Below are 24,757 nucleotides of genomic sequence, written 5' to 3' on the forward strand. Positions count from 1 at the left end.
CGGTGCGGGAACCCGGCTAATGTATGCAAGTGGCTATTCAGAACGTGTTTTATGAATTTACGTGGAAAACCGCTGCGAAAAATTTTGGTTTATCTTATAATGAAGTTTATTATAAATAATGTAAGACAATGTTATTTCGTAAAGGGATATAAAAAATATGACGACTCCAGCTGAGATACTGTTATATTTAACTAAGCAGTATTCGGTTATGTTTGCAATCAAATTATTAAACTATTACAGTGGCTGTTCAATCAAGCCTAGTATAAGCTCCTACATACACATAGTGTCCTAGTACCTCCAAGTTGAAAGATAGTTATCAAGTAGTCCCAAGTTAGCTTGTCTGACTACCAGTTTTTTACAAGATACATTTCAAAGTATCTGAGATAACTAAATTAATACATCTTGGTAGTTTTTTTTTATTTACCTCAAAAAATTACCAATTTCAGACATAAAAACAAAAGAATAATAACAGATAAAAATATTAAAAAAAAAATAGAAAATACCTTCTTATTGTTATAATGAACGTTGACACGGAATTGTATATTTACGCAATGTTTTGAATTCCTCTGTCGAATTTCAAATTACTAATGACAGATAGGGAGAAAACATTGCTTAACTTACTAATCACAGACTTTATACTTATTAGTAACATATTTAAATACTCCAACAAGGATTTTCATTCATCAGCATATTAAGCTTTATCATCCTATTTACCAGCCCTCTAAAAAGTACGGCTCTCCTCTCAGAATGAGAAGGGTTTAGCCCATAGTCCACCACGCTGGCCAAGTGCCAGGCATGCAGTCCTCAAGAGACTTTCCTTTACCGTTAAAGCGAGTTATATAAAGCAATATCATTTAGAAAATCCACGAAAAAACTCTATAGGTTATTATAAGCATACATCGATTATATCTGCATTATATTGAAAAATCTTCTGGGAAAAAAAAATCCACACTTTCACTTTCACAAAAAAAACAAACTCGTCTAGCCAGTTCCCTCACTTTACTTAAAACTAAAACAAATTGCGGTAAAAAATCTCTTACCTATGAAGGTTTATAACAAAATAACAAAAACTCTTTCCCTGTAATCAAAACTTTTTTTTTGAGCAATACACACACCGCCATCTAGCCTCAAAGTAAGCGTAGCTTGTGTTATGGGTACTAAGATGGCTGATGAATATTTTTATGAATGATATACATAAATACTTATAATATACAGATAAACACCCAGACACTGAAAAACATGCATTGTTCACAAACATTTTCCAGTTGTGGGAATCGAACCCACGGCCTTGGACTCAAAAAGCAGGGTCGCTGCCCACTGCGACAATCGGCCGCTTACTTGGCTGCATACTTGACATTGCATTGACTGAGTAACCGGGGAAAAAGGAAAATAAAATAAAATATAACTATATCTAATAGCCTAGAACTATATATAAGTATTTTATTTGAATACTGCGGTAATAATTAGGCGGAAAATTTTTATTAGGGACAGAAAAATGACAATAAGTATCGAATAAGCACATAATCGCACATATATCTCTAACGCATATCCGTTCCGACGTGGTTAAAAAAGTGTAAAGATATTTTAAAGTGTAAATTGGGGCATGGCGCATAGCCTGCAGCCAGTGTCGATCGCGGAGCCTTCGGATATTACCGATACAGCGACCGGTAATGTGCACTAATTAGCCCAAACGTATTGCGAGCACAATTTGGCTAGCACTTGCAATAAAATTTAAAGTCGTTATCTTTAAATTTAATTTTAAATGCAGTTTTAAAAATTGAACTTCATTCCTCATAAAAAGTTCTTAATCGTTCAGGAACTATTCGATGCTTGAGATTTGTTGCGTCCTAGTACGGACTTCTATGAACCTATAACGCCCTGGTACCTCGAAGTGAAAATTTTACCGATCAGTTTTATTATTAGGAACGAAAACAAAATTAAAAGACTCCAGTTTTTTGGAGCTCCTTAAGAATCGATTTTCATATATAAGGCGCCCGGTATGAGAGAAGTGTGAGGAGTAAAATCTACTGATGAATGACCTCGTTACGTTTTCGCTTTGCGACGTTGCATGCTAACTGTGCATTGGTAACTGTGATTAGTTTGTTTCTACCAGTGTCGATGTACATGTCTACTGTTTCTTGATAGCTCAACAATCCAAGAACTGACATCTTGAAGGTCGTATCCACTTGTAGCTTAGAGACTACGATTAGTTGTGGGGGAAAAAGGATTATAAGCCATGTTTAAACATGCCTGACAAACAATTTAATATTATTACAAACAGAATGTTTCACGGATATATTTCTATTAAGCTTAAAATTGTTACGCATTGCTGTTTTTGTTATAAATATCTATAACTAAAATTGTTATTATGAAGTTGTGTAACCAACTCTACGTGACGGAGCAAAAGGGACAGGGCGACGGAATTATAAGACACGTGTGAAGAACAAACTTATATTTAGAGTTCTCTTAGAATTACTTGAGAGTCAAGAAAAGTGTCCCTGGCTAACGTCCCACGCAGTGGAAGCAATAGCTGGAAGCAAGTCCTGTAGGTTTCACTAGTAAGGTTCCTAACTACAGCGTTTGCTGAAGCACTGCAGGCAGGTACAACTACGTATAGACAATGGTTTGCCGCGGCACCGTCTTCCTTAATGCAGGGTCCTCTCAAATCATGTGACTTCTGTCACTTTATTTAGTACGCGTCGCGTAGCTTAGATACTATGCGCGTGTCGGTGATTTATCTTCAATAGGGTTGTCACTTGTTAACGCGGTGTGGTAGGGTGTAAACGCTTAGAATGTTTCGAATTCGTTTGTATGGAAAAATAAATATGTTTATTTTGATTTAATATTTTTACAGCGTGATTACTTATGGGATGATCCTCCAGGAAGACTTTACTGTCACTTGGTTGCCATATTTCATTGTTCTAGTAGTTAATATATAAATCAAACAGTACAAATACATTAAAATCCGAAATTGCTAGATACGAATTGCAATACAAATCAAAGTGAGGGCCGAAACGAATCCGTAATGGAGGCTGGATTTACGACTGATTTATCTAGCTTGGCTTGTGTTCCACTGATCTACTGCATCTACTGTTGGCGGGTAATGTGAAACTCCATTAGATATTTTGTGCGTGGCTTTAAGACGAAATTGAGACAACAATTTTATACAGATAACAAGCTTGACACTATTTTTTTTTTCTATATTCCACTACAAGTTAGCCCATGAGGTCCGGCAGGGCCAGTTTTTCTCTGGTCTGACCTTCTGGGAGGCTTTGGCCGTGGCTAGTTACCACCCTACCGGCAAAAACGTGCCGCTAAGCTATTCAGTTCCGGTGCAATGTCGCGTGGAAACCGATTAGGGATATGAATACCATACTTTGAGATGTCTCTCAATAGGTCCAAAGTTTATATAAAACGTAAGCTTACAGAAAAATCCTATTATTGTGTTAAGGATTACTTAAAAGATAAAAAAGTTGGGATGTGAAGTGCTCTAGCTTCATAGCTTAATATTAATTTACAGTGAGATGGTGATAAAAAAAAAACAATTTAACAGTCTAAGTTTGTTGTGACCAGGGCGCGTTTGGAACCATCGTAGCTTCAGGTTTAAGTTGGTAAACGAAGTTATCACCATCCCCTTACAATTATGTAAACATATATGTATGAACGCTTTATAAGTGCCTGTGACAGGCCTACATGAATAAAGTAATTTTGAATTTGAATTTAGAATTACTCCCAAACAGGTTAACCCGCTGCCATCTTAGACTGCATTATCAATTACCACCAGGTGAGATTGCAGTCAAGCGCTGGCTTGTAGTGGAATGAAAAAGAAGGTCTACATGAAATTTAAATGGGGCCATTTAATAATAAAACAAAAAAGGATTGCGCAAATTCGTCTATATATTACGGTGATATGCCCGAACATACATTAATACAAACAAAACATACGAAATTATAACAATAATAAAACAAGGCAATAATATGGCAAGGTTTTTTAAACATCTTCAAAGAGGGCGTCTCTTTGAAGATATTTAGAAAAACCGAGCCGATACCTATTCTATTTTTTACCTAATCTAGTGAAAGAATGGCTGGCTCATTAATGCGCGAAGGATCAACCTGGCTGTTCGGCGCAGAAATGCAGCCAGCATTCTTCAGCCTCAAAATGGCAGATTACATATTGCTTCACAATTCCCACAATATAGATATCAAATGAAAGAGGTTGACTAGAAGAATACTATACTATGAACAATTTCAAATCCAAGGTGGCCGCCAATACAACATGGCAAATTATTTTCACAACTTCCTTAGTCAAATTTAAGGGCTTGACTAGTAGAACAATGTACTCAATATTGAAAGTCAGGGGTTTTTTTTGAATTGTGAATTTATAAAATTTTTGTTTTAGTAAAATTAGTAAAGTAAGACCCAACAAACTACAGTAAAGTGCATTTAAAATCTGTACAACCGTTTGGCTCGATATATCTCGGCGTACAAACGGACGGTACAATTAGGCTAGTAAATGCCCGCTAGCCGGCTGCCGGGCTGAATCGGCCGAATCGGCTAAATCGGCTAAACGTCGCAACGGTATTACTGGCGCAGCGATTTAACCCGCGATATACGATATACCTACTCTGTTCTTGTCACAGTGTAACGTCCATTTAGATGTTTGATGATGCTTTGCCTTTCATAATATTAAGCCACTACCGGTTTTTAAGCCACACTGCTTTTTGGCCGTTATTTGAAGTTGAATTTCTCTTGAAGCGCTATGAAAATCAGATTAGAGACGATTTTTCCGAAGAAACACAGTTACGGTCGTAGTAGAGGTTTTTGTGACACTACATTTTATTGTTAAGGCTTTTAACCCGAAATTTATAACATTAATAGAGTTTATGAATTTAAAATTATCTGTGAGTAGAACACGTTTATTTTTTCTATAATCTTCTATAATCTATTTTCTCATTAAATTTCTTGTCGTAGGAAAACGTTTTGTGATAGAGTCCTGGGGAAGTCCAATAGAATTTATGGTCTATAAACAGAGCAACATGCAAATAACATATCGTCTGCGAAAGGTGCAGAACTCCTTTGTGGGGTTGAGTATACAACATTATTCTGAAGATAATTCTGGACCTACCCTTACATACATTTAAAAATGTGTAAAAACACACCTAATACAGCAAGGTTATTACACATGTGATGAATTTCTTAATGACAAGGTAGCTTAGAAGCAGACAGATTTGCTCTCATCTCCCGCAAGCTATAAAAATGATTGTAAATGTTGATGTTGGAAAAGTGCAACTACTGAGTTTCTTGCCGCCACTTCTCGTTGGTACAGTCACTAGAAACAGACATACGTGGCGTTTCCAAAGTGATTATAAAGATGGCCTACTTGAAATAAATGAATTTAGAATTTTTGAATTTTAACACGTCCTGCAAAATGACGCCCTGTTTCCTTAAACCTGACGCATAGCTATTAAGACTCACGTGCCTGTGACACCGGAAACCACGCCCTTCAGACCGGGTCACAGCAACTCTGCTTGGTGGCAAAAATAAGGATGTCGGTGTAACTTCCCCGGATGAACTCGGTAACAATAAGCTACTACAACGGAATACTCAATTTGAATTGAAACTACAATAATTCGCCAATGCAATACCCTGGGATATATTTATTTATTTATTTATTAGTAACCAAACAGCATTACAAACTATTTTGGTTAAGGGTTTATCTTATTAGTAAAATAAGGCCAAATCTAGATTACACATATATATAAAGCAATAGGTACAAGGACAACATATACAAAATAATCAGTTACGATGTTCACAACAGCATGAATGAGTGAGAGTGGGTGCGAGTGAGTGATATATAAAGTTATAGCTGAGCTCTTTTACGGCCCAACGACAAAAATAAGATTTCCGAATTTCAATTGAGAAAAAAAGGAAAAAAGATAATTAGCAACGATATTGGATAGAAGCAGGCGTTGTTTTGGCGAATTCCATGATATATTATGAAATTTAAGCTTAATTTGCTTTATTCCGCGACAAGCAGGAGAATCTTTGTGGTTGTTAAATTTAAAGAACAATTAGTTATTCATTGTAAAGTCAACATCTCCTGAAGATGCTCCGGTTTCGGAGCGAAACGTGCGTAGAGGGTACATTGCCAGATCTACTGTGTGGAGTATAGGGATTAAAGAAATTATTAAATTATTATTGAAATTATAATATTTGGTGGACCAAGACAATTGCCCAACTTTGGGTTAGTGCCTGAGGTCAAGAAATATGTTCTGGAAAGTGACGCCCAGTGTCCATTACCTCATGTCTCTGTAATCACACTGGCAACCACGCCATTGAAACCGGAACACAGCACTGATGGTTGGCGGCCGAATTAAAGATTCAAGCATGGCGGTAGTACTTTTCCGGTCGAGCACTGCCACAACAAAACTCTCCTACGACGAAACATTTGATGATTTAATACACTTGTTATACGCAAAGTTAACCATATTCTGACTGTGTTAAATTTCGGATTAAAGAACTTAACAATAAAATGTAAAATTAAGGAATACTTAAACGATAAAAAGATTGAGTGTGAATTGCTCTAGCTTCATAGCTAAATACATTTACTGATGGTGATAACAAAAAAAAAATTACGTGGCTAAGTTTGTTGTTGGCTCTTCTTAGAGCAGGGCGCGTTTGGAACCCTCGTAGCTTTAGGTTTAAGTAGGCGAACGAAGTTATCAACCTCCCCTTACAATTATGTAAACATATATGTATGAACGCTTCATAAGTGCCTGTGATAGGCCTACATGAATAAAGAAATTTTGAATTTGAATTTGAATGTATACGACATGCATACAGACCTCAACTATGCGGTTCAGTATTAGACTACGTAACCCTAAAAAGGGAAATTAAACTTAATACTTCCCGGCTCATAAACTTTTAGTTGCCATCTTAGCTGTAATAGTTAAATTGCAATTATACTTCAGAGTAGCCAGTTACAATTGCGGGTCAAAATGACCCCATTGGAGCTAAACTAGAGTAATTAGTGAGAAACACGGTTAAAACTAAATTTGAACTTTAACTGCTAAGGAAATAACGGTGTCCACCACTTTTGAGTTTAATTTCATAGATCAGGACTAGGTGATATAACTAATATATTTTATTTGTATGAAGCTGTGATCACGCACTGGGTAGAAGCTCGACTTCACTTTCGGGGGGCCGAGTTCGAATCCAAACACGAACCTCTAATCTCCAATTTATGTGCGTTTTAACTAATTAAAATATCAATTGCTTCAGCGGTGAAGGAAAACATTGTGACAAGGTGTGTGGAGTCCACCATTCGCCCTGTGCCAACGTATTGGCCTTAACCCCTTCTCATTGTGGGAGTAGACCCGTGCTCTATAGTGTACCTATACATATTTAAACACATCATACATTAATATATCATAATATAGTATGATCTATAGAAATAATTACCAAAACAATGATTATTAGAAATTAAAAAGACCTGTATAAAAATATATTCTTATATCTATATATATATAAAATGCAAAGGTGACTGACTGACTGATCTATCAACGCACAGCTCTAAACAATTGACGGATCGGGCTGAAATTTTGCACACAGATAGTTATTACAACGTAGGCATCCGTTAAGAAAGGATTATTTAAAATTTCAACCCTAAGGGTTTTTGATTAAAAATAAAGAAATACGTGTTTTAGAAAATTTAAAAATTCCAACTCCAAATAGGGGATGAAAATTAGTATGAAAGTCTCTGATTTTCTAAGTAATTTACGTCCATATTTTTCTAATTGCAGCAAGACATTTTTTTAGACCTTTGTAGTTAAAGTTTACCGAATCAAAAATATATCTTAACCTGAGCAAAGCCGGTGAATAACTCCCGGTGTGTTAGTCGGTATGTCAGATGTCTTAATATAGTGATATCCTTCACTACAGATACAGAGTAAAAAGGACAGCACTACTTGGAGTCCGGCCAATTTAGCTTTAGTTAACAGATTTGCTTCAACAGTCAGCACCGTTCTCTTGCTTTAAAGCTACCTAACTCGCTAAGCTCCAGTAGTCAGGCGACTTTACACTAACAATGGTACTTACGTGATGCTTTCGGTGAAGGGAAATGCAAATTTGAGAGCTATTACGTAATCGTGAAGCGGTGATAGCCCAGTAGGACTTTGACTTCACTTTCGGGGCGCCGAGTTTGAATCCCAGCACGCACCTCTAACTTTTCAAATGCGCGTTTTAAGCAATTAACTTCAACGGTGGCGGAAAATATCGTATCGAAATGTCGAGTTCCCCATACTGTTCCCAAAGGTGTGTGGAGTCCACCAATCCACACTGGGCAAGCGTGGTGGACTACGGCCTTAGCCCCTCCTCATTGTGGGAGGAGACCCGTGCCCTGTAGTGGGCAGGTAATAGATTGATATGATGATTAATATTGACTTTGTCCGCGTATAAGTCAACCCTCAGAAAAAGAAAGACTTTATGTAAATATGATGACGTCATCATGAAGCGTTAATAGCCAAGATATAATGTTTTTCTTCATAGGGTTATAGGGGAACGAGTTTGATCGCCGGCACGTATCTATAGCTCTTAACATTTTTTTAGCGTTTTTTTATTAAATCAATTAAAATATCACTTGCTATAACGGTGAAGGAAGATGTCGTGAGGGAACTTGCATGCCTGAGAGTTCTCTATATTGTTTTGGACGGCGTTTGGAGTCCACCAATCCGCACTTGGCCAAGGTGGTGGACAGCCTTAACCGACGAGAGGAGACCTGTGGCATATACTGGGTCGGTTATAGGTTGATGATGATGATGATGAGGAACAGATTTAGCTCAACAGAATCAGCACAATCTCTCTTGCTATAGAACTATCTATCTGGCTAAGCTCTGGTGATCTAGACTTAACACTAACAAAGGTAATTACGTGATGGCTTCGCTAACGAGAAATGCAAAATTGAGAGCTATTACGTCATCATAACAAGCTTAAGAGGAATTAAGCAAGCCTCTTATCCTCATAACTCGGAGGACTAGAGTTATATCAATTTAAATTCCAAGCAGTTTTAATGTGTGGTACAAGACACGTGCTTTTTGCTTCCCTTACCCAATTTTAATATTTTGTTTTGTATATCTGTTTTGTATTATACAGTTCAATATTTTTAGGGTAGTACCACATGAAACAAAAGATAATGTGATAAAATATTTCTTTAGCGTTTCACACATAACGTTGTGTAATATCCATTGAAAATGTATCGCAATAGAATAATCATTACTGTCGTTACGTTACTGTCCTTATAGTAAATATAAAATCTAACTTACAACAACTATAGTTACTAAGCAACTAAATAAGTAAAGTAAAGTCGAAGACAAATATTTCTTCGTTCAAGTATTTTTTGATGCGTTAATTACAGAAAAAATGTGTACATTGTAGAGAGATGATGGCGATATTTACATTTATAAATCTAAAACTAAAGCTATGTTGGTTCCTCATGCGCCCTGGTCTAAAAAGAAGCCTATATCAAAATAAGCCGGTTCTCTTTTGTTATCACCAACTCACATTCTCATTTGAACGTATACAAAATAATATTTTAATAATTATTGAAAACCTTCTCATTCTAAAGAGTTCCGTGGGTTTTGGCTGGCCATAAATGGGATTACGACTGTTCCAGTCTGTGCGTGTGTGTGAAGTAAACGCGCCCGCTCCCGCTATCTCTCATGTCATAGAGCAGACATTTTACGTGACCGTTGGACGATCACGTAGTGACATTATCAGCGAGTTAGTTAATCAAGTTACTGGTGTAGCGGCGCGCGGGCAAATACTGGTTTGCAGTTACCGTCACTGACTTACTGTAGTTAATAAATACGAACTATTATTAACTAAAGTAACTTAAACAGTGGAGTAATTAATAGAAACTTACTGTGCTTTTGTTAACTTATAATTATCTTACAGTAAGCTAATAAAGGTAGAAGTTTTGTTAAGTAACTTATAGCCCAAGAGCTTGTGGGAAATCGGCAACACGAGCTAGACAATAGATGTAAATGTAATTTTTTTTCGATCTATATGATGTTCGGTTTATTCTGTTGCTTCATTAAATGTATTTAGATCTACAAATTTAATCACATCTGATGAATACACTTTCACATCAGCAATATTTATTATTTTATTCCACTACACGTTAGCGACGGCAATCTCACCTGGTGGTAAGATGATACAGCCTAAGATGCCGGCGGGCTTAGCTGACATGACTCTAGTAGTAAAGTAAAACAACTATCCCCAATCGCGATCGTAACGGAACGCTAATTTACTGGCCGAAGTCTCCCAGCAGGTCAGACCAGAGAGGACTTAGAACATAAAAAAAAATAGTATATTTTCCAAACGGTTTTAATAACAATTTGTACTTAATGTATTCATGTAATAAAAAGTCTAAAATTAGTTAGAAATCTGAATCTCTTGAGTAATTAAACAAAACGGAACATTTCACTTATTTTTACGTAATTTCCACTTATTACTAAGAAATTAACAGAGACTTAACTGTTACCTATTATTGTAAGGCAAAATTTAATTACATTAAGAGAAAAACAAAAGATTCTCATCTCTTGAAATATCTTGAAACGAAATTAAATACCAAGTTTAAAGAAAAGACTAATGAAATAAAAGCAGGTATGTATAAAAAGTGAGCATTTAAAAAATAAATCCTGCAGAGTCTTCTCTACTTACCCGTATAATAGATGTCATGTAAACTGAGCACTGATGGACCGATCATCATTAACAACACATTACCAGCCTACTTTAGGGCAAGGTCACCTATCAGCTTGAAAAAGGTTTAGTCCGTAGTCCAACATGTCCGTCCGTGGCTAAATGCGTATTGGTAGACTTTTTTTATCGTAATAATTGACGGGCCAAGCAGATGGCCTACTTGATGTAAGTAAAAAACCAATGCCTATAAATAGAGCAACACTTAACAGGACACGCAAGGAACTCTTCCTGCAAAGTGCCTCTGTGTCCATCCACCTGAGGTGTAGGTCTTAACTCGTGTGAGTACATCGGCAACCGAGCCCTTTAGGCCGGAACCTAGCAATGCGGCTTGTTAGCAGAAATAAACGTAGCGGTGACAAAGCAGGTTTCCTAAGGATCTTATTTTATTACTTAAAATGCACAAAACGCACAGAAACTTCGATGTTTGTGCCGAAGATCAGAGAAGAACTGTGCCAACCCGAAAGGAAGGCCGAAGCACTCGGCTAAGAAATATAGACGTATGCTGAATACAATAATATTTATACTTACTACAAGCGGATGTATGATATAATATTTAGCAACCTAATTAAAGTAATTAATATTCCATTGTTGTGCTCATATTTCTCCAAATATTATTGAGTAGAGTAGAGTATCAATACTAATATTATTAATGTGAAAGTCTGTCTGTTTGTTTTTTCTTTGGCTCAACCGCAGCACTGGTTAAGTTGTAATTAAAAAAATCTTTGACACGGACATTGGATACTGCTTATCCCTGGGATTAAAAAAAAAACTAAATAACTTTTTTCATTTGCCACTACTTACAAACGCGGAAGAAAGCACACGCAACGGCTAGCTAACTATAAAGCTCGAATAAGGTAATTCAAAATATCACTCATTCGCATTTAAAGCGCTCTGGCGCTCTTTTTATTTTCCACCAATTATATATTCTCGTAGTTGTAGGTTTGAGGTACAATAATAATAATTTATTCAAACGTGACAGTCGAGTACTTTTTGAAGGGTTCCGTCTAATATTCTTACGTTAATTATGCCCTAGCTGTTCTTGCGGTTTTACCCGCTTTAACTAAGCGACCAAACAGATGGCTTCATATGCCTGTGATTACCGGCAACCGAGTCTAGAATCTAGAAGGAAGACAGACTGGCGCCGTAACGCGTAACGTTCTATACGTAGCGAAATACAAAAAAGTTGTCTTCAAAAAAGTAAACTTCTGCCTATTTTAAGGACCACCGGAAGTACCATGAAAAATTTCCACTGCAGAATCCTAGTTTATAATTGAAGTGTACTGGGTTCGGACACCTTCATGAATACTTTAGTGGGCGGCGCAAGTGAAAATCTTAAAACGGAACGTGGAAATGGAAAAATAATACACATGATATTTGGGTACAATTCCACCGACTCATTTGTGAAACTGAATTATTTTTGTGTCAAAACATAATATGATGTAAATTAAGCTTAATTTGCTATACTCCGCGAAAAGCAGGAAACCTGTAAAGTGAAGTTATAATTTCTTCAACCCTTATACTCCGCACCAAAGATCTTCGGCAATATACCCTCTATACACGTTTCGCTCCGAAACCGGAGCATCCTCAGATGTTGACTTTACAATTATTCACTGCCGAAGATCTGTTTTGTGTGTAGCATAAGGATTGAAGAAATTATAAATTACACCACACAGATTCTCCTGCTTTTCGCGGAGTATAGCAAATTAAGCTTAATTTTCATAATTTATTCTGGAATTTCGCAAAGTACCGCCTGCTTCTATCCTATATGAAAACATAATTTTATTTCATATTTATTATATTATCTTGAGTGAAAAGTATCGGACAATGTATTTTTTATTAAGAACCTTTTTGCTAGGAGCTTAAAGCTTATAATTGCGCTTAACAACATGATCATTATCAAGCAACTACGGGGTACGAGTCTCCTCTCAGAATGAAAAGGGTATAGGCCGCAGTGTACCACGCTGGCTAAGTGCGCATTGGTAGACTTCACATGCCTTTGAGAACGTTATGGAGAACTCTCAGGCATGCAGGTTTCCTCACGATATGTTTCACACTAAAGCAAGTGATATTTAAATTGCTTAATTTTTTTATTTCAATATGCGATTATTTAAGGGGCAAATAAATATGTATCTCAAAGTCCAGCGACATATTGGCGGTTACTCAGGCGATGTTCACTTAACATCAGGTGACCAGCTTGCGCGTTTGCTTGCTATTTATTTGATGGAGAAATTAAATAAATAAATATACTATGACAATACACGTATCGCCATCTAGGCCAAAGTAAGCGTAGCTTGTGTTATGGGTACTAAGTAATAGTTAAGATGACTGATGAATATTTTTATGAATATATATAGTAGACAGATAAACGCCCAGACATTGAAAATCATTCATTTTCATGACACAAAACAACAACAACATTGTACAGTTGTGAGAATCGAATCCTCGGCCTTAGACTCAGAATAAGGGGTCGCTGCCTACTTCGCCAATCGGCCTTCAAACTATTATTTATTTATTTAAAAAAAAACCCGAGAATCGGCCTCGTGATCCTTGAACATGGTAGCCACTACCCCAAAAATGAAGTTAACTCTGTAATACCGAGGACAAAATTCCACTAGAGTGAAATTACTTAATTTTAAACACACAAAAGTTACAGAAGTGAGCTTAAAAAATATATTCATTAGCATAAAATTCGTAAGAGCAGAAAATTTGCGTCTGTATGAGATTACGCTTGTGCTGCTTTATTTATTTACATCTATTATCACTCGCTCTTGCGTCCGTATTAACGCTAGTATTGACGGCGTGAAGGTCTGTTTAGGCGCAAAACTGTAGGAGCGGGGAAAAGTTGGCTTTGGGAACTGCGATTTAAACAAAGCGAAACAAGCCAGCGGCTTGCGCTTGACAACTATGAATCCTGATAGAATGCAATGATGCTAAGTTATTATACGTTGGGGCCCTAGAAGATGCCTATTAAGTTGTATGCATCAGGAAACACCGATACTGGAAGAGCGTTCCAAACCTTAGCGTCACGTATCAGAAACTTAGATGAATCTTAGTTGAGTAAGTGTTAAGCAGATAGGGATGCCACCATGTATGGCACTGTTCTGTGGTAAAATGGTGCTGGAAGAACAACATTATGTAGTTCCTGAGCACACTCGTCAAAGTATGTCCTGTAAAAATCACCAGCTAGTGCACATTACGTCGGTGCTGTAAGCTGTATACTTTCACCTGAGTTAGCGATTCGTTACGATGATACTTCTCGCGCGACGATTTTGACAAAATGGCGATCATAACTACTCAAAGTCTTGCTAGGTTTTACCTTGCTCTGCTTTTTGTACGCTTCATGTGGTGCGGGCCTAAAGCTTTCAATGCTTATTCCCCACCGCCAGCTTCCATTATCACTCGTTAATAAATCCTACACCCGGTTGGATTCACTTCTTCTTAGCGCTAGACATTTTCCCGTTATTTAATCTCGGCCCAGTAAGTCTGGGCTAGATTTGATTATTGATCTGATATGGCTGAATTTTGTTATTGGTTTCATCTGATATTTGTTGTTTTTTATGACTTAACCTCGATAAATGAAATTATGTTAGCCATTTTCTTGATTTATTTTTATCTGGCAATTAGATTACACGGTGAGTTTTTTTCTGGATATGTCATTCTTAGGCCCAAAACCAATAGGCAAAGAATAGCATCTGTCTGTTTTCGTTTTGCGAATAAAGGACAAAACAATAAACATAGTGTCGTGTCTGAAATATTGTGATAGTAGAAATTAGCAAAGATTTCTAAACTTCCAGCGATTAAATTACAGCACTTAACTAATAATGTAACCTAAGCCTTCTGGCATAAAGTTTAATTTTATACAGTGTATTAGTAAAGAGACGAAAGTTTCTTCCAGACTACACAAACTTGTTAGTACAAGTTTAGACTTTCAAAAGTCATTATTATAAGCCATATGCAAAGCTACGTATGAGCTATGCTAAGAATCCGTAGATGTGCTACGAAATTACTACGACGCTTCGACTAAGTTTATATCTTCAAACTCCTAATAATATTTAGCTAGGAACTATTACTTCTATTCCTAACTATATACATACACATAAATAAAAACGTGTGTGTACTTATGTACACGCGTTAGAAGTTATACTCCTTGGCGTAACGAGATAAAAATTTAAAATCTTTTCAAACTTTCATCTTTCGCCTTATTGTACGTTTTAAGAAAAAGGTATTTAATACATTGAAAGTTTTATTATAACGCATTATCAGTTAGTTCAATAAAGTTTCTTTGAATATAAAAAAAAAATCTTTATAATTAAAGAAATGGACATAATAAACATAATTAAATTTTGAATATTATTTGACTCATTATCGGATAACCGACATTAAAATTTGTGATTTGTGTCCCCTATATCCAACCACAGTTTGGGAAAAATTAAACACATAGTATAACCACTAGAGTACAAAAATAATTATTTAAATCGGTTATAATTCGTCGTAGTTATGGTATCAAATCGTCAAACACTTTCATTCCCTCTCCCAAAAGATAAGAGCTTAATGTGGGGATAAAAAGTATATATCCTATATTACTTCTTACACTTTCAAGAATATGTGTACAAAGTTTCATGAGGATCGGTTAAGTAGTTTTTGCGTGAAAGCGTAACAAACAAACTAACATTGCCATTTATAGTATTAGTAGGGATTAATAAAATTAAATTTTAAAATATTTGTTTGTCTATCCATAGGTTTACTCCCTGCTTATCTCTTAATTGGAAGATTAAATTTGTATGGACTCTCAGATGGCTACTTTTTATTTTATTACACATATCTACTATTTTTAGGCATCGATAGCCCAGTGGGTAGGACGAAGACTTCACTTTCGGGGGCCGAGTTCGAACCCCAGCAAGCACCTCTTTTCTATGTTATTTGCGTTTTAACCAATTAATAACACTTGCTTCAATAGTGAAGTAAAACATCGTGGGGAAACCTGCATGCCTGAGACTTCTACATAATGTTCTCAAAGGTGTGTGGTGTCCACCGATCCACATTGGGCCGGAGTGATGGACTACGTGTGGGATGTAACCTGTGCCCTTTAGTAGGAATTAATGATATACTACTTTTATCTATTTTAAACGACAGATAAAGCGGTGAAATACACGATAAAGACCTTATACAGTCACCCATTTTTTTTAAATGGCTTAGTCGATATTGGAATTGTTTTAACTTCAATATTAATTAGTTTATGGGAAGTAGTTAAACGAGCAAACAGAGTGTGTGATAAAGTATCGTAATTACTGAAATGAAATTCAAGATCTTGAAAACTGCTTATACTAACTACCCAATTCCAGTGGCGTGCACTGGGTTTCTTACCAGAATATGCATACAGCAAGAAAATTGCATAAATTGCAAAAATCATCCTCTTACAAGAGTTATATGTCAATTTTAGGGTATGCTTTTGTGCATGTATGAAGTGCACGCCACTGCCCAATTCTGACCTAACCAAACTATCAGTTAATATTATATTAAAGTAGCACGGGGAGCAACAAACAACGCTTTTAGGAGCACTTTATTTACCGCTCGAATTAAATAGTCGCTCACATAATATAAATTAACCATTATTTCTATAAATTTGTATAAGCATTTGAAAGGATATCCCCATCAAGCCCTTACCAAATTTAAACGGAATAAGGTATATTCCTTTAAAGTAAAAAGACCAGTAACCTGTCCAAATGAGAATTGCAGCAAAAAAATTAAAGTAGAAATGTACACGTCGATTTAAAGCCTCCACCATTATTGGAAGCAAAAATCTTGTAAGTGCTATGTTGACAGCCGGTTTTTAGCTATTCTAGTCGAAACCCTCGCTTCACACTACCCTTTTCAATCATGGCATTTAGCAATAGTCCCCATTAATATCCAATCGCAATCACACGTAATAGACACGCTATTTGGATATTACTCTGATTCACCTCAAATATAGAGCGGCTATATTATGATTTAAGGCTAATTAAACATTGCTTAAGCTACCCAAGAAACTCGGTATTTAATAATCCTTACTAATAATTTTAATGTGAAAGTGCGTTTGTTTGTTTGCCCTTGCTCAACACCTCAACTAAGCAACCAATCAACTTGAGTTTTGGCATAGAGTTAGTTAAAAAGGGTGATATAGGCTACTTTTTACCCCAGGAAAAAAAATGGTTCACACGGGATTTGTGAAAAGCCATAATGAACGCTGACCGAGAACGCGGATCACAACTAGTTATATTTAAAAATGTTGTTGCTCTTGCATTCGTATTATAAGCCTTATTTATGGGTATGAAATATAAAATTGTCATTTTAAATAAAATACCCATACACTTTTGTAAAATATAGGCTAAACTACTTCATGCATATTTTAGATGCATATTGCTTTATGTCAATTATGAAATATCACTTGTAATTATTGAACTGAGTGAACAGCTATAAAAAAGGTATAAGTAGCCAAATGTCCCCTTCTTTCAGGTGCATTTACCACTTTATCCCCTCTGTCACTATGATACCGTTTAAATATCCATGCTCATAACAAATTCTATTAGTTTTACAACGAACGTCGGCTGAGAGTTTAAAATCTGCATCTACATTAGCTCGTATTACTGCGGATTAGAGTTTATTTTCGTTTTACTTAAGGCTATTCGCGTTGTTCTGTTCCTGACATTTCCAGTAACTCGCACATATTTGGATATAACTTTTGAGTTGTTGAGTACCGCAGACTGTACATTAGATAAACCACAGTAGTTTTACGGTTTAGGTGATAGACGAAAATCTAAAAGTCCTTTGTTTCTAATTGCAATCCTTTTAATAATGCCGTAACATCTAATTAATAAAACTAATATCGTAAAATCTAAATAATAACATCATTTGACGGCCGACTAGCGCAGTAGGAACGACCCTGCTTTCTGAGTTCATGGCCGTGGGTTCGATTCCCACAACTGGAAAATGTTTGTGTGATGAACATGAATGTTTTTCAGTGTCTCGTTGTTTATCGGTATATTATAAGTATTTATGTATATTATTCATAAAAATATTCATCAGTCCTCTTAGTACTCATAACACAAGCTGCGCTTAGTTTGGGGCTAGATGGCGACGTGTGTATTGTAATATATTTGTAGTAGTAGCATATTTATTTATTATTTGTTTTATTTATCTTCTAGGGCCAAAGTCTGCTTTTGCATTACTTTGTCTCAGTGGTCAATAACAAGAAGTACTGAGCAAAAATAACGTTTCATAATCGCATTAACAACTCATTCAAGGTCCTGAAACGAACACGGGTCTTCTCCAGAATGAGGGGGGCCTAGGCCGTAGTTTTCAGTGTTATGTGCATTTTAATGAATTTAATAGCCCAGTCTATAGTAGTCTCTGAAATGGTCTCACCTATGAGGGAGAAGTCCTTTTTTTTGGCATGTTGGAAAAGCTTTATGGCTACCTCCGATTCATGGGCAGGACGGAGGTTATGTGGGACTCCCCACTCTAAAGAGGGTATACATAAACTAAAAACCACCAAGGTATGTCCTTCCTTCTTGTTGGGTCTCTTAGTAACCTGTTGTATACCACCCGAAGTTATTGCACTAATAAAGAAGGGAAGAGGACAGCTTGACCCCCCCCCCCCACCCTCCCGCAAGTTCAATAGCTACCCGATAGATGAGGGATTTACGCTGGAGTGAAAGCGCCTGGAGCCTCTTTACGCACACGCTCCGCGGCCTCTTTGCGCAATGTGTCTTCGCAGAAGTCGGCCACGGCTTCCCAAGAGTACTCTCGCTACTCAGCATCGTAACATTACGCTGAGCAGATGGCTGTGGATGATGATGATGATACTCACTTTGCAGCTCGAAAAGCCTTCCCCTTCGGTGGACTAAGTTCAAGCCCCGGTACACATGTCTAACTTTTTGGACCTACGTGCGTTTTTTATGTAATTAAATTTGACTTGTTTAACGCTGAAGGAAAACATCGTGAGGAATCGTGCCTGAGAGTTCTTCTCATGGGCGTGTGAAGTCTGGGTTCTGATTTTTACGTGTTAAGGGTACCAATAATTGTTATCACACTTATCAGAGACTGCTGTAATGGCTCTAAAAGATAAACCCTACCGCGTAAATAGTTAAACAACCGAAATTCCGAAAGCAAAACAGTTGCAAGCATCCCTTTGTACAACAAGTGTATAAGTGGCCCTATCGCCCGCAGCTTGCCCGCAGCATCAAATATTCACGACCACCTGACCTGGAATTATAGGCGTACCACGTTGTACACGTACGCTAGTTACATGTTTATTAAGATTATATTCCAAAACTAAAACCCAACAATATCTGATTCTTTGCTATTAAAACGGCATATAGGAACTCAGTAAGCAATCGTATTAGCGAGGCTATGTTACTGAAATTGAATTGTTATATAATAATTAATTATAGAAATCCCACTGAATATTATAAATGTTAAAGTGTGGATGTTTGTTACTTAATTAATCACGCAATAATTTGACGGCCGAGTGGCGCAGTGGGCAGCGACCCTGCTTTCTGAGTCCAAGGCCGTGGGTTCGATTCCCACAACTGGAGAGTGTTTGTGTGATGAACATGAATGTTTTTCAGTGTCTGGGTGTTTATCTGTATATTATAAGTATTTATGTGTATTATATTCATAAAAAAATATTCATCAGCTGTCTCAGTACCCATAACACAAGCTACGCTTACTTTGGGGCTAGATGGCGATGTGTGTATCGTCGTAGTATATTTATTTATTTTTTTTTTTTTAATGGCGGAACGTATTTGGACGAAATTTGGCACGCATGGAGCATTTGACATGGAAAGAATGCTACCTTATATCCCAATTCCTTAAGTAGAAGGGAAAATTTAAAGCTGTTTTCGAGCTAAGCCGCGGGCAGACAGCTTTGAAATTTCGTATGCATGTCTCCTGAGCTATGGAAAAGGACATGTACTTTCTATACCGATCTCTCAAATAGTTTCCGTTGTAGGACTAAAAATTGTTAACGAGCAAAGCTTTAGACTCAGATGAAGTCGCGGGTAGAAGCTAGTTAAAATATAAAAATAAAACAGATATTTAAAAGAGTGTACATTATTCTACAAGTCAAGCCGTTTTATATAAGCCCTTGAAGAAGAATTGAGGGAGCTGTAAAAAAATGTAATAAATTCCTCTTAGTGTATAGTATTCTACTATTCGAACTCTGCCTTTTGATATCCATGTTGTAAGAGTTTTGAAAAATTTGAATTCCGCCATTTTGTGTCGATGGCCATCTAGGACTGATTGTAATCAAACATTCCAACTTATTCACCTTTCAAACAAAAAAAAAAAAAATCCCTTCATCAGTTCGGGAAATACGATGCCACAGACACACACACACACACACACACACATTTACCGGATTTTGTTATCTGTTATCGGATAAATACCCGTTTGCGTTCAAAACCAAACGCTTGTTTTTATATACTACACGGGCCCTGAAGAGCAACTATGAAGAAACCATATGAAGAAGAAAAAGAAAACTAAGATACCTACTGCTGGTTTCCCCGCGTAAATGGGAACATCGGAAAAATAGTAAGAGCGATGTACCTATCAAGTTGTATCGTACTACAAGAAGTAATAAAACTACATAATATTTGAATAAGAATGAATACCACGATACGAATTCATTGTGTATTCGAAATCACAGCAAGGCAAAGTGCCTAAGATGCTGGCAGCATTGATTTTTTAACTAGCCAAAAGAATTCTTTGGCCAATATAACTGATGATTATTTTTGGGACCTCTGCTGTGTTGACTTACCTGTTCATCATATCCCCTTCTGGTCGGTTGATGGCAGCGTCCTTGGACGCGGAGTACACGTAGACCCGCGTGTCAGTCTTATACCACTTGATGCTGTGCATTTCCCCGCAGGACTTGCCGTCTATCCGACATCGGAGACGCGCGGTGTTGCCGACCAGTGCCGATGCGTGGTCTGTGAACATAAAAACACAATAATTACTTTAAAGAATTACTTTTCACTGTTTAACACTAAAAATTCAAAGTACAACATTTAAATTCAAAATTCCGGATACAAGAGACTATAAAAATTAGATGAGAGAGGTTGTCAAATTCAAATTTCAAATGTTTTAATATCATTAATTTTATGAACTAGCTGTTCCTGGGATAAAAAACAGCTAGCGCAGCGTTGGTCGACCCCCAACAAGACGGACAGACGACATTACTCGCGTCGCAGGTAGCCGCTGGATCCGAGCGGCAGAGAACCGTGGAATTCGGAACTGCCTACATAAGACCTATGTCCAGCAGTGGACGTCTATCGGTTGATATGATGATGATGATAAAAAAACAGCCTACGCTACTATCATTCTTTCCAACAACTCTATGCCAAATCACGTTGATTGCTTGCCCTAAGTAATTTGGGCAAGAAATGTGCGTCTTGCCCGTATAAAATAAACACACACACTTTCGTATTTATTATATGAGTTAGGATTGCTTATCTTAATAATGTATTTATTTCAAGTAATCCCTATAAAAGCACGTATAAAACGCCAAGTTTGGCTTTGTGTATTTACTATAGCACCGCTGGTTGAAAAGCCATATTCTATTGAGAAGAAGCTGCTTTCGTTTAAATCAATGTTATAATCTATATCTCCATTCCAAAATTCAGTCAAATTGGTTCAGTAGTTTTTGCGCGACAGAAACAAACCTCTATCCATGCATCCATCTATACAAACTTTCATATACATTTACTCGCTTTTGCCCGCGGTTTCGCTCACATTAAGTTAAATTTTTCATTTGGTAAATTTTAACTACAAAAAATGACTTGCTGCAGAAAGAAAAATATGAACGTAAATTACTTAAAAAATCAGAAACGTTCATATAAATTTTCATCCCCTAATTGATGGCTTTGGAGTTGGAATTTTTAAAATTTGTGGAACACTTATCAACACGTATCTCTTTATTATTAATCGAAACCTAAAATCAAAGTTTCTTGAATGTATCTTCAAAAAAAAATTGATAAATGAAGGATTTTATACAAACTTTCATCCACATTTAACCTTCTTAGGGTTAGAATTTTCAAAAATCCTTTTGTAGCGGATGCCTACGTTGTGATAACTATCTGTGTGCAAAATTTCAGCCCGATCCGTCAAGTGGTTAGAGCTGTGCGTTGATAGATCAGTCAGTCAGTCAGTCACCTTTGACTTTTATATATATAGAGATAAAATTAATATGATTAAAACCCACCATGGAATAGGCATTGTGCAGCCTGGTGGGTTTGCGCTCTGAATCACTCTTTCCTATAAAGGAATGAGGCCAATGTTGAGTATATGGAAATTAATAACTTCCAAATTAACATCGTCGCAAGATGAAAGCTTATCAAAAAAACTAAGTCCGATTTAAAAACTATTGTATTTCTATTTCACCTTTATCTGCAAAGTAACTTGGAATAAACAATGATATATCGGAACACGCCGGGTAGTTTAAACCGATTATCCCAACATTGACCTATATTAATCCCCGGTATCCCGGTATCAACCCAGCCCCGTGTCCCGTTCAATTAAAATCGGAGTGGTGTTATTTAAAACGACAGTATTTGTTTTGTATCTGTTAACTTTAAAAAATTGAGTATTTATTACTGCGAATTCATGCAGAGAGTTTTTTCCGGCTTTAACTGAATGGCAGAGATAAGTATTTTATTTATTCGATTACGATTTACCGCTTGGTTGCGAGCTTGCATCCTTAGGGTGCTATCTCACTACCGCACAATTGGCGGCGTGACTAGTCACGCTACCAACTAAAGTATACAGTTCATGAGTAGAAACTCCAGACCAATAGGCTACCTGCTTTTCCTTCAAACAGTACCAATTAATATAAATTAACTACGAAAATACACACATTGCCATCTAGCCCTAAAGTAAGCGTAGCTAGTGTTATGGGCACTAAGATGACTGACGAATATTTTTATTAACAATATAAATAACATACCCTGATACTGAAAAATATTCATGTTCATCACACAATCATTTAACAGTTGTGGGAATCGAACCCATAGCCTTGGATTCTGAACAGAGTCACTGCCCAATGCGCCAATCAGCCGTCGTATAAATTTAAATTTTGTTAAATTTTTTTATTGAAAGTTATAATACAAAACAGAAATATAATTTTAGGGGTGTGAAGATATTCTTACTTAAATTATATTTGTGAGTATGTGCGTTTGACAGCCTAACTAAGCAGCTAATCAACTTGAGTTTTGGCAGAAAGTAACATCGACTACTATCTATCCCAGGAAAACAATTATATAATAAAAAACTGTAATTTCTTGGTGACATTTGCTTGCCGGGAATCGAACTCTGTCCTGCCTAAAAGTAGACTAAGCTTAATTTTAAGCTATCGTCGCTTATAACTGTAAAAATAATAGTTATTTATAAGATTTTGGTATTTTTTTTTTTAATTATTGACTTAATATTGCACTATTGTGAAGCGGTGATAGTATAGTTAAGACTTTGGTTTCACTTTCGGTGGGCCGAATCAGAATACCAGCACGCACCTCTTACTTTTTTGATTTATGTGCGTTTCAAGCAATCAAAATATCACTTGTGAAGGAAAACATTTTTAAGGAAAACTGCATACTTGAAAATTCACCGTAATATTCTCAAAGGCGTGCGAAGTCTACCAATCCGCACTTGGCCGCAGGTGGACTACAACCTTAACGCTATCTATGCAACTCTTACCCTGTAGTATGCTAGTAATAATTGTGTATGAAACAATATGATACTATAATATAAATAAAAAATCTTAATTCTGGGTAAGTAATTACACACGGTACACACACGCGCGGTCAGTTGCACTCGCAAATTTGCGGTGCAACTATTAGTTGCATAATCCCAATCTCACTTGTCACATATGTCACGTGCACGACCAAACATTGTTATGGTTGTGTCTCATTTCATGAGAGAAAGCGTATAGTGGTTCGATTAATCGTTTTATTTCAATCCCGATCGATGCTCGGGATCAATACACGCTGCACAGGCATTTCGATCTGGAAGGTAAAACGTGAAGCTAGAGTCTATTAGTGCTCCGACTGTAAGCTAAGGTCGATACAACTTGAGTGTGTAAAATTAGAGATATCTTACTCGTAGTTTACACTTCCTACTAGCTTTTTTACTCTTTTGTACACGTCTGTGGATATTTAAAAGCTTTATACAACTTGTGTTTATTTTTTCTCGTAGCTGTAGCTCCATTTCCAAGATAGGATAGTGTATCTCTTCGTAATAAAATTAGGAAAGAGATCCGTAGCGAAAGACCTCAAAAAGTTGCAAAGCTGAATTGGCAATGGGTGGAGCACATAGCTCGGACATCCAATGGAACCTGCTGGAATGGCAATCTTGTATTAGTAAACATAGCGTTGATATATTTTCGACTACATGGACATAATGATATTGAAACGCAGGGAGCCGCTTGACGTAAGCGGCACAATCCACTGAAATTTAGAAATGAAGTCTCATGTCCAGACTAGATGTGATTGACATGAAAATGATGGTGATAAATCTAAAGACGTTTTGCTCCAACATCCAAGTAACCTAAAGAGATGTTCACCTAGAAACGCACAATTACTGAGTTTACCGAAATTGCAAAGCGCAAAATTTCGGTGATATGCATAGTATTGCGTATAAAGAGTAAATTATTGTTATATTTAATTGTACCAATTCGTCTAGTTTTCGCGGCTTTAGCTTTATGTAGTAACCCAACCAACAATTTGGAATGCAATTTCTGTAGCAAAGAAGCCTGCAAAAATCTTAACAGTTCCTCTTTCCGAGGTCAAAATTATTCAATTTCTGTGATGAACACGAATGCTTTTCAGTGTTTGGGTGTTTATCTGTATATTGTAAGTATTCATGTCAATATTCATAAAAATATTCATCAGCTATCTTAGTATCCATAACACAAGCTACGCTAACTTTGGGACTAGATGGCGGCGATGTGTGTATTGTCGTATATTTATAT

At 36.6% G+C, this 24,757-nt stretch overlaps 1 protein-coding gene across 3 annotated transcripts in view; it reads right to left on the bottom strand.

Annotated features, from left to right (window-relative positions):
- Positions 1-20,718, bottom strand: part of LOC120634864 (hemicentin-1) — a 254,924-nt gene extending 234,206 nt beyond the window's left edge. For all 3 annotated transcript variants that reach the window (XM_039905705.1, XM_039905706.1, XM_039905704.1), the window contains exon 1: positions 20,555-20,718. In XM_039905705.1, the coding sequence (XP_039761639.1) occupies positions 20,555-20,655 (101 nt within the window). In that variant the 5' untranslated portion in view covers positions 20,656-20,718. The remainder of the gene's footprint in view (positions 1-20,554) is intronic.
- Between the last annotated feature and the right edge of the window lie 4,039 nt (positions 20,719-24,757).

Source organism: Pararge aegeria, chromosome 25 (genome assembly GCF_905163445.1).
Source record: "Pararge aegeria chromosome 25, ilParAegt1.1, whole genome shotgun sequence".
Taxonomy (NCBI): Eukaryota; Metazoa; Arthropoda; class Insecta; order Lepidoptera; family Nymphalidae; genus Pararge; species Pararge aegeria.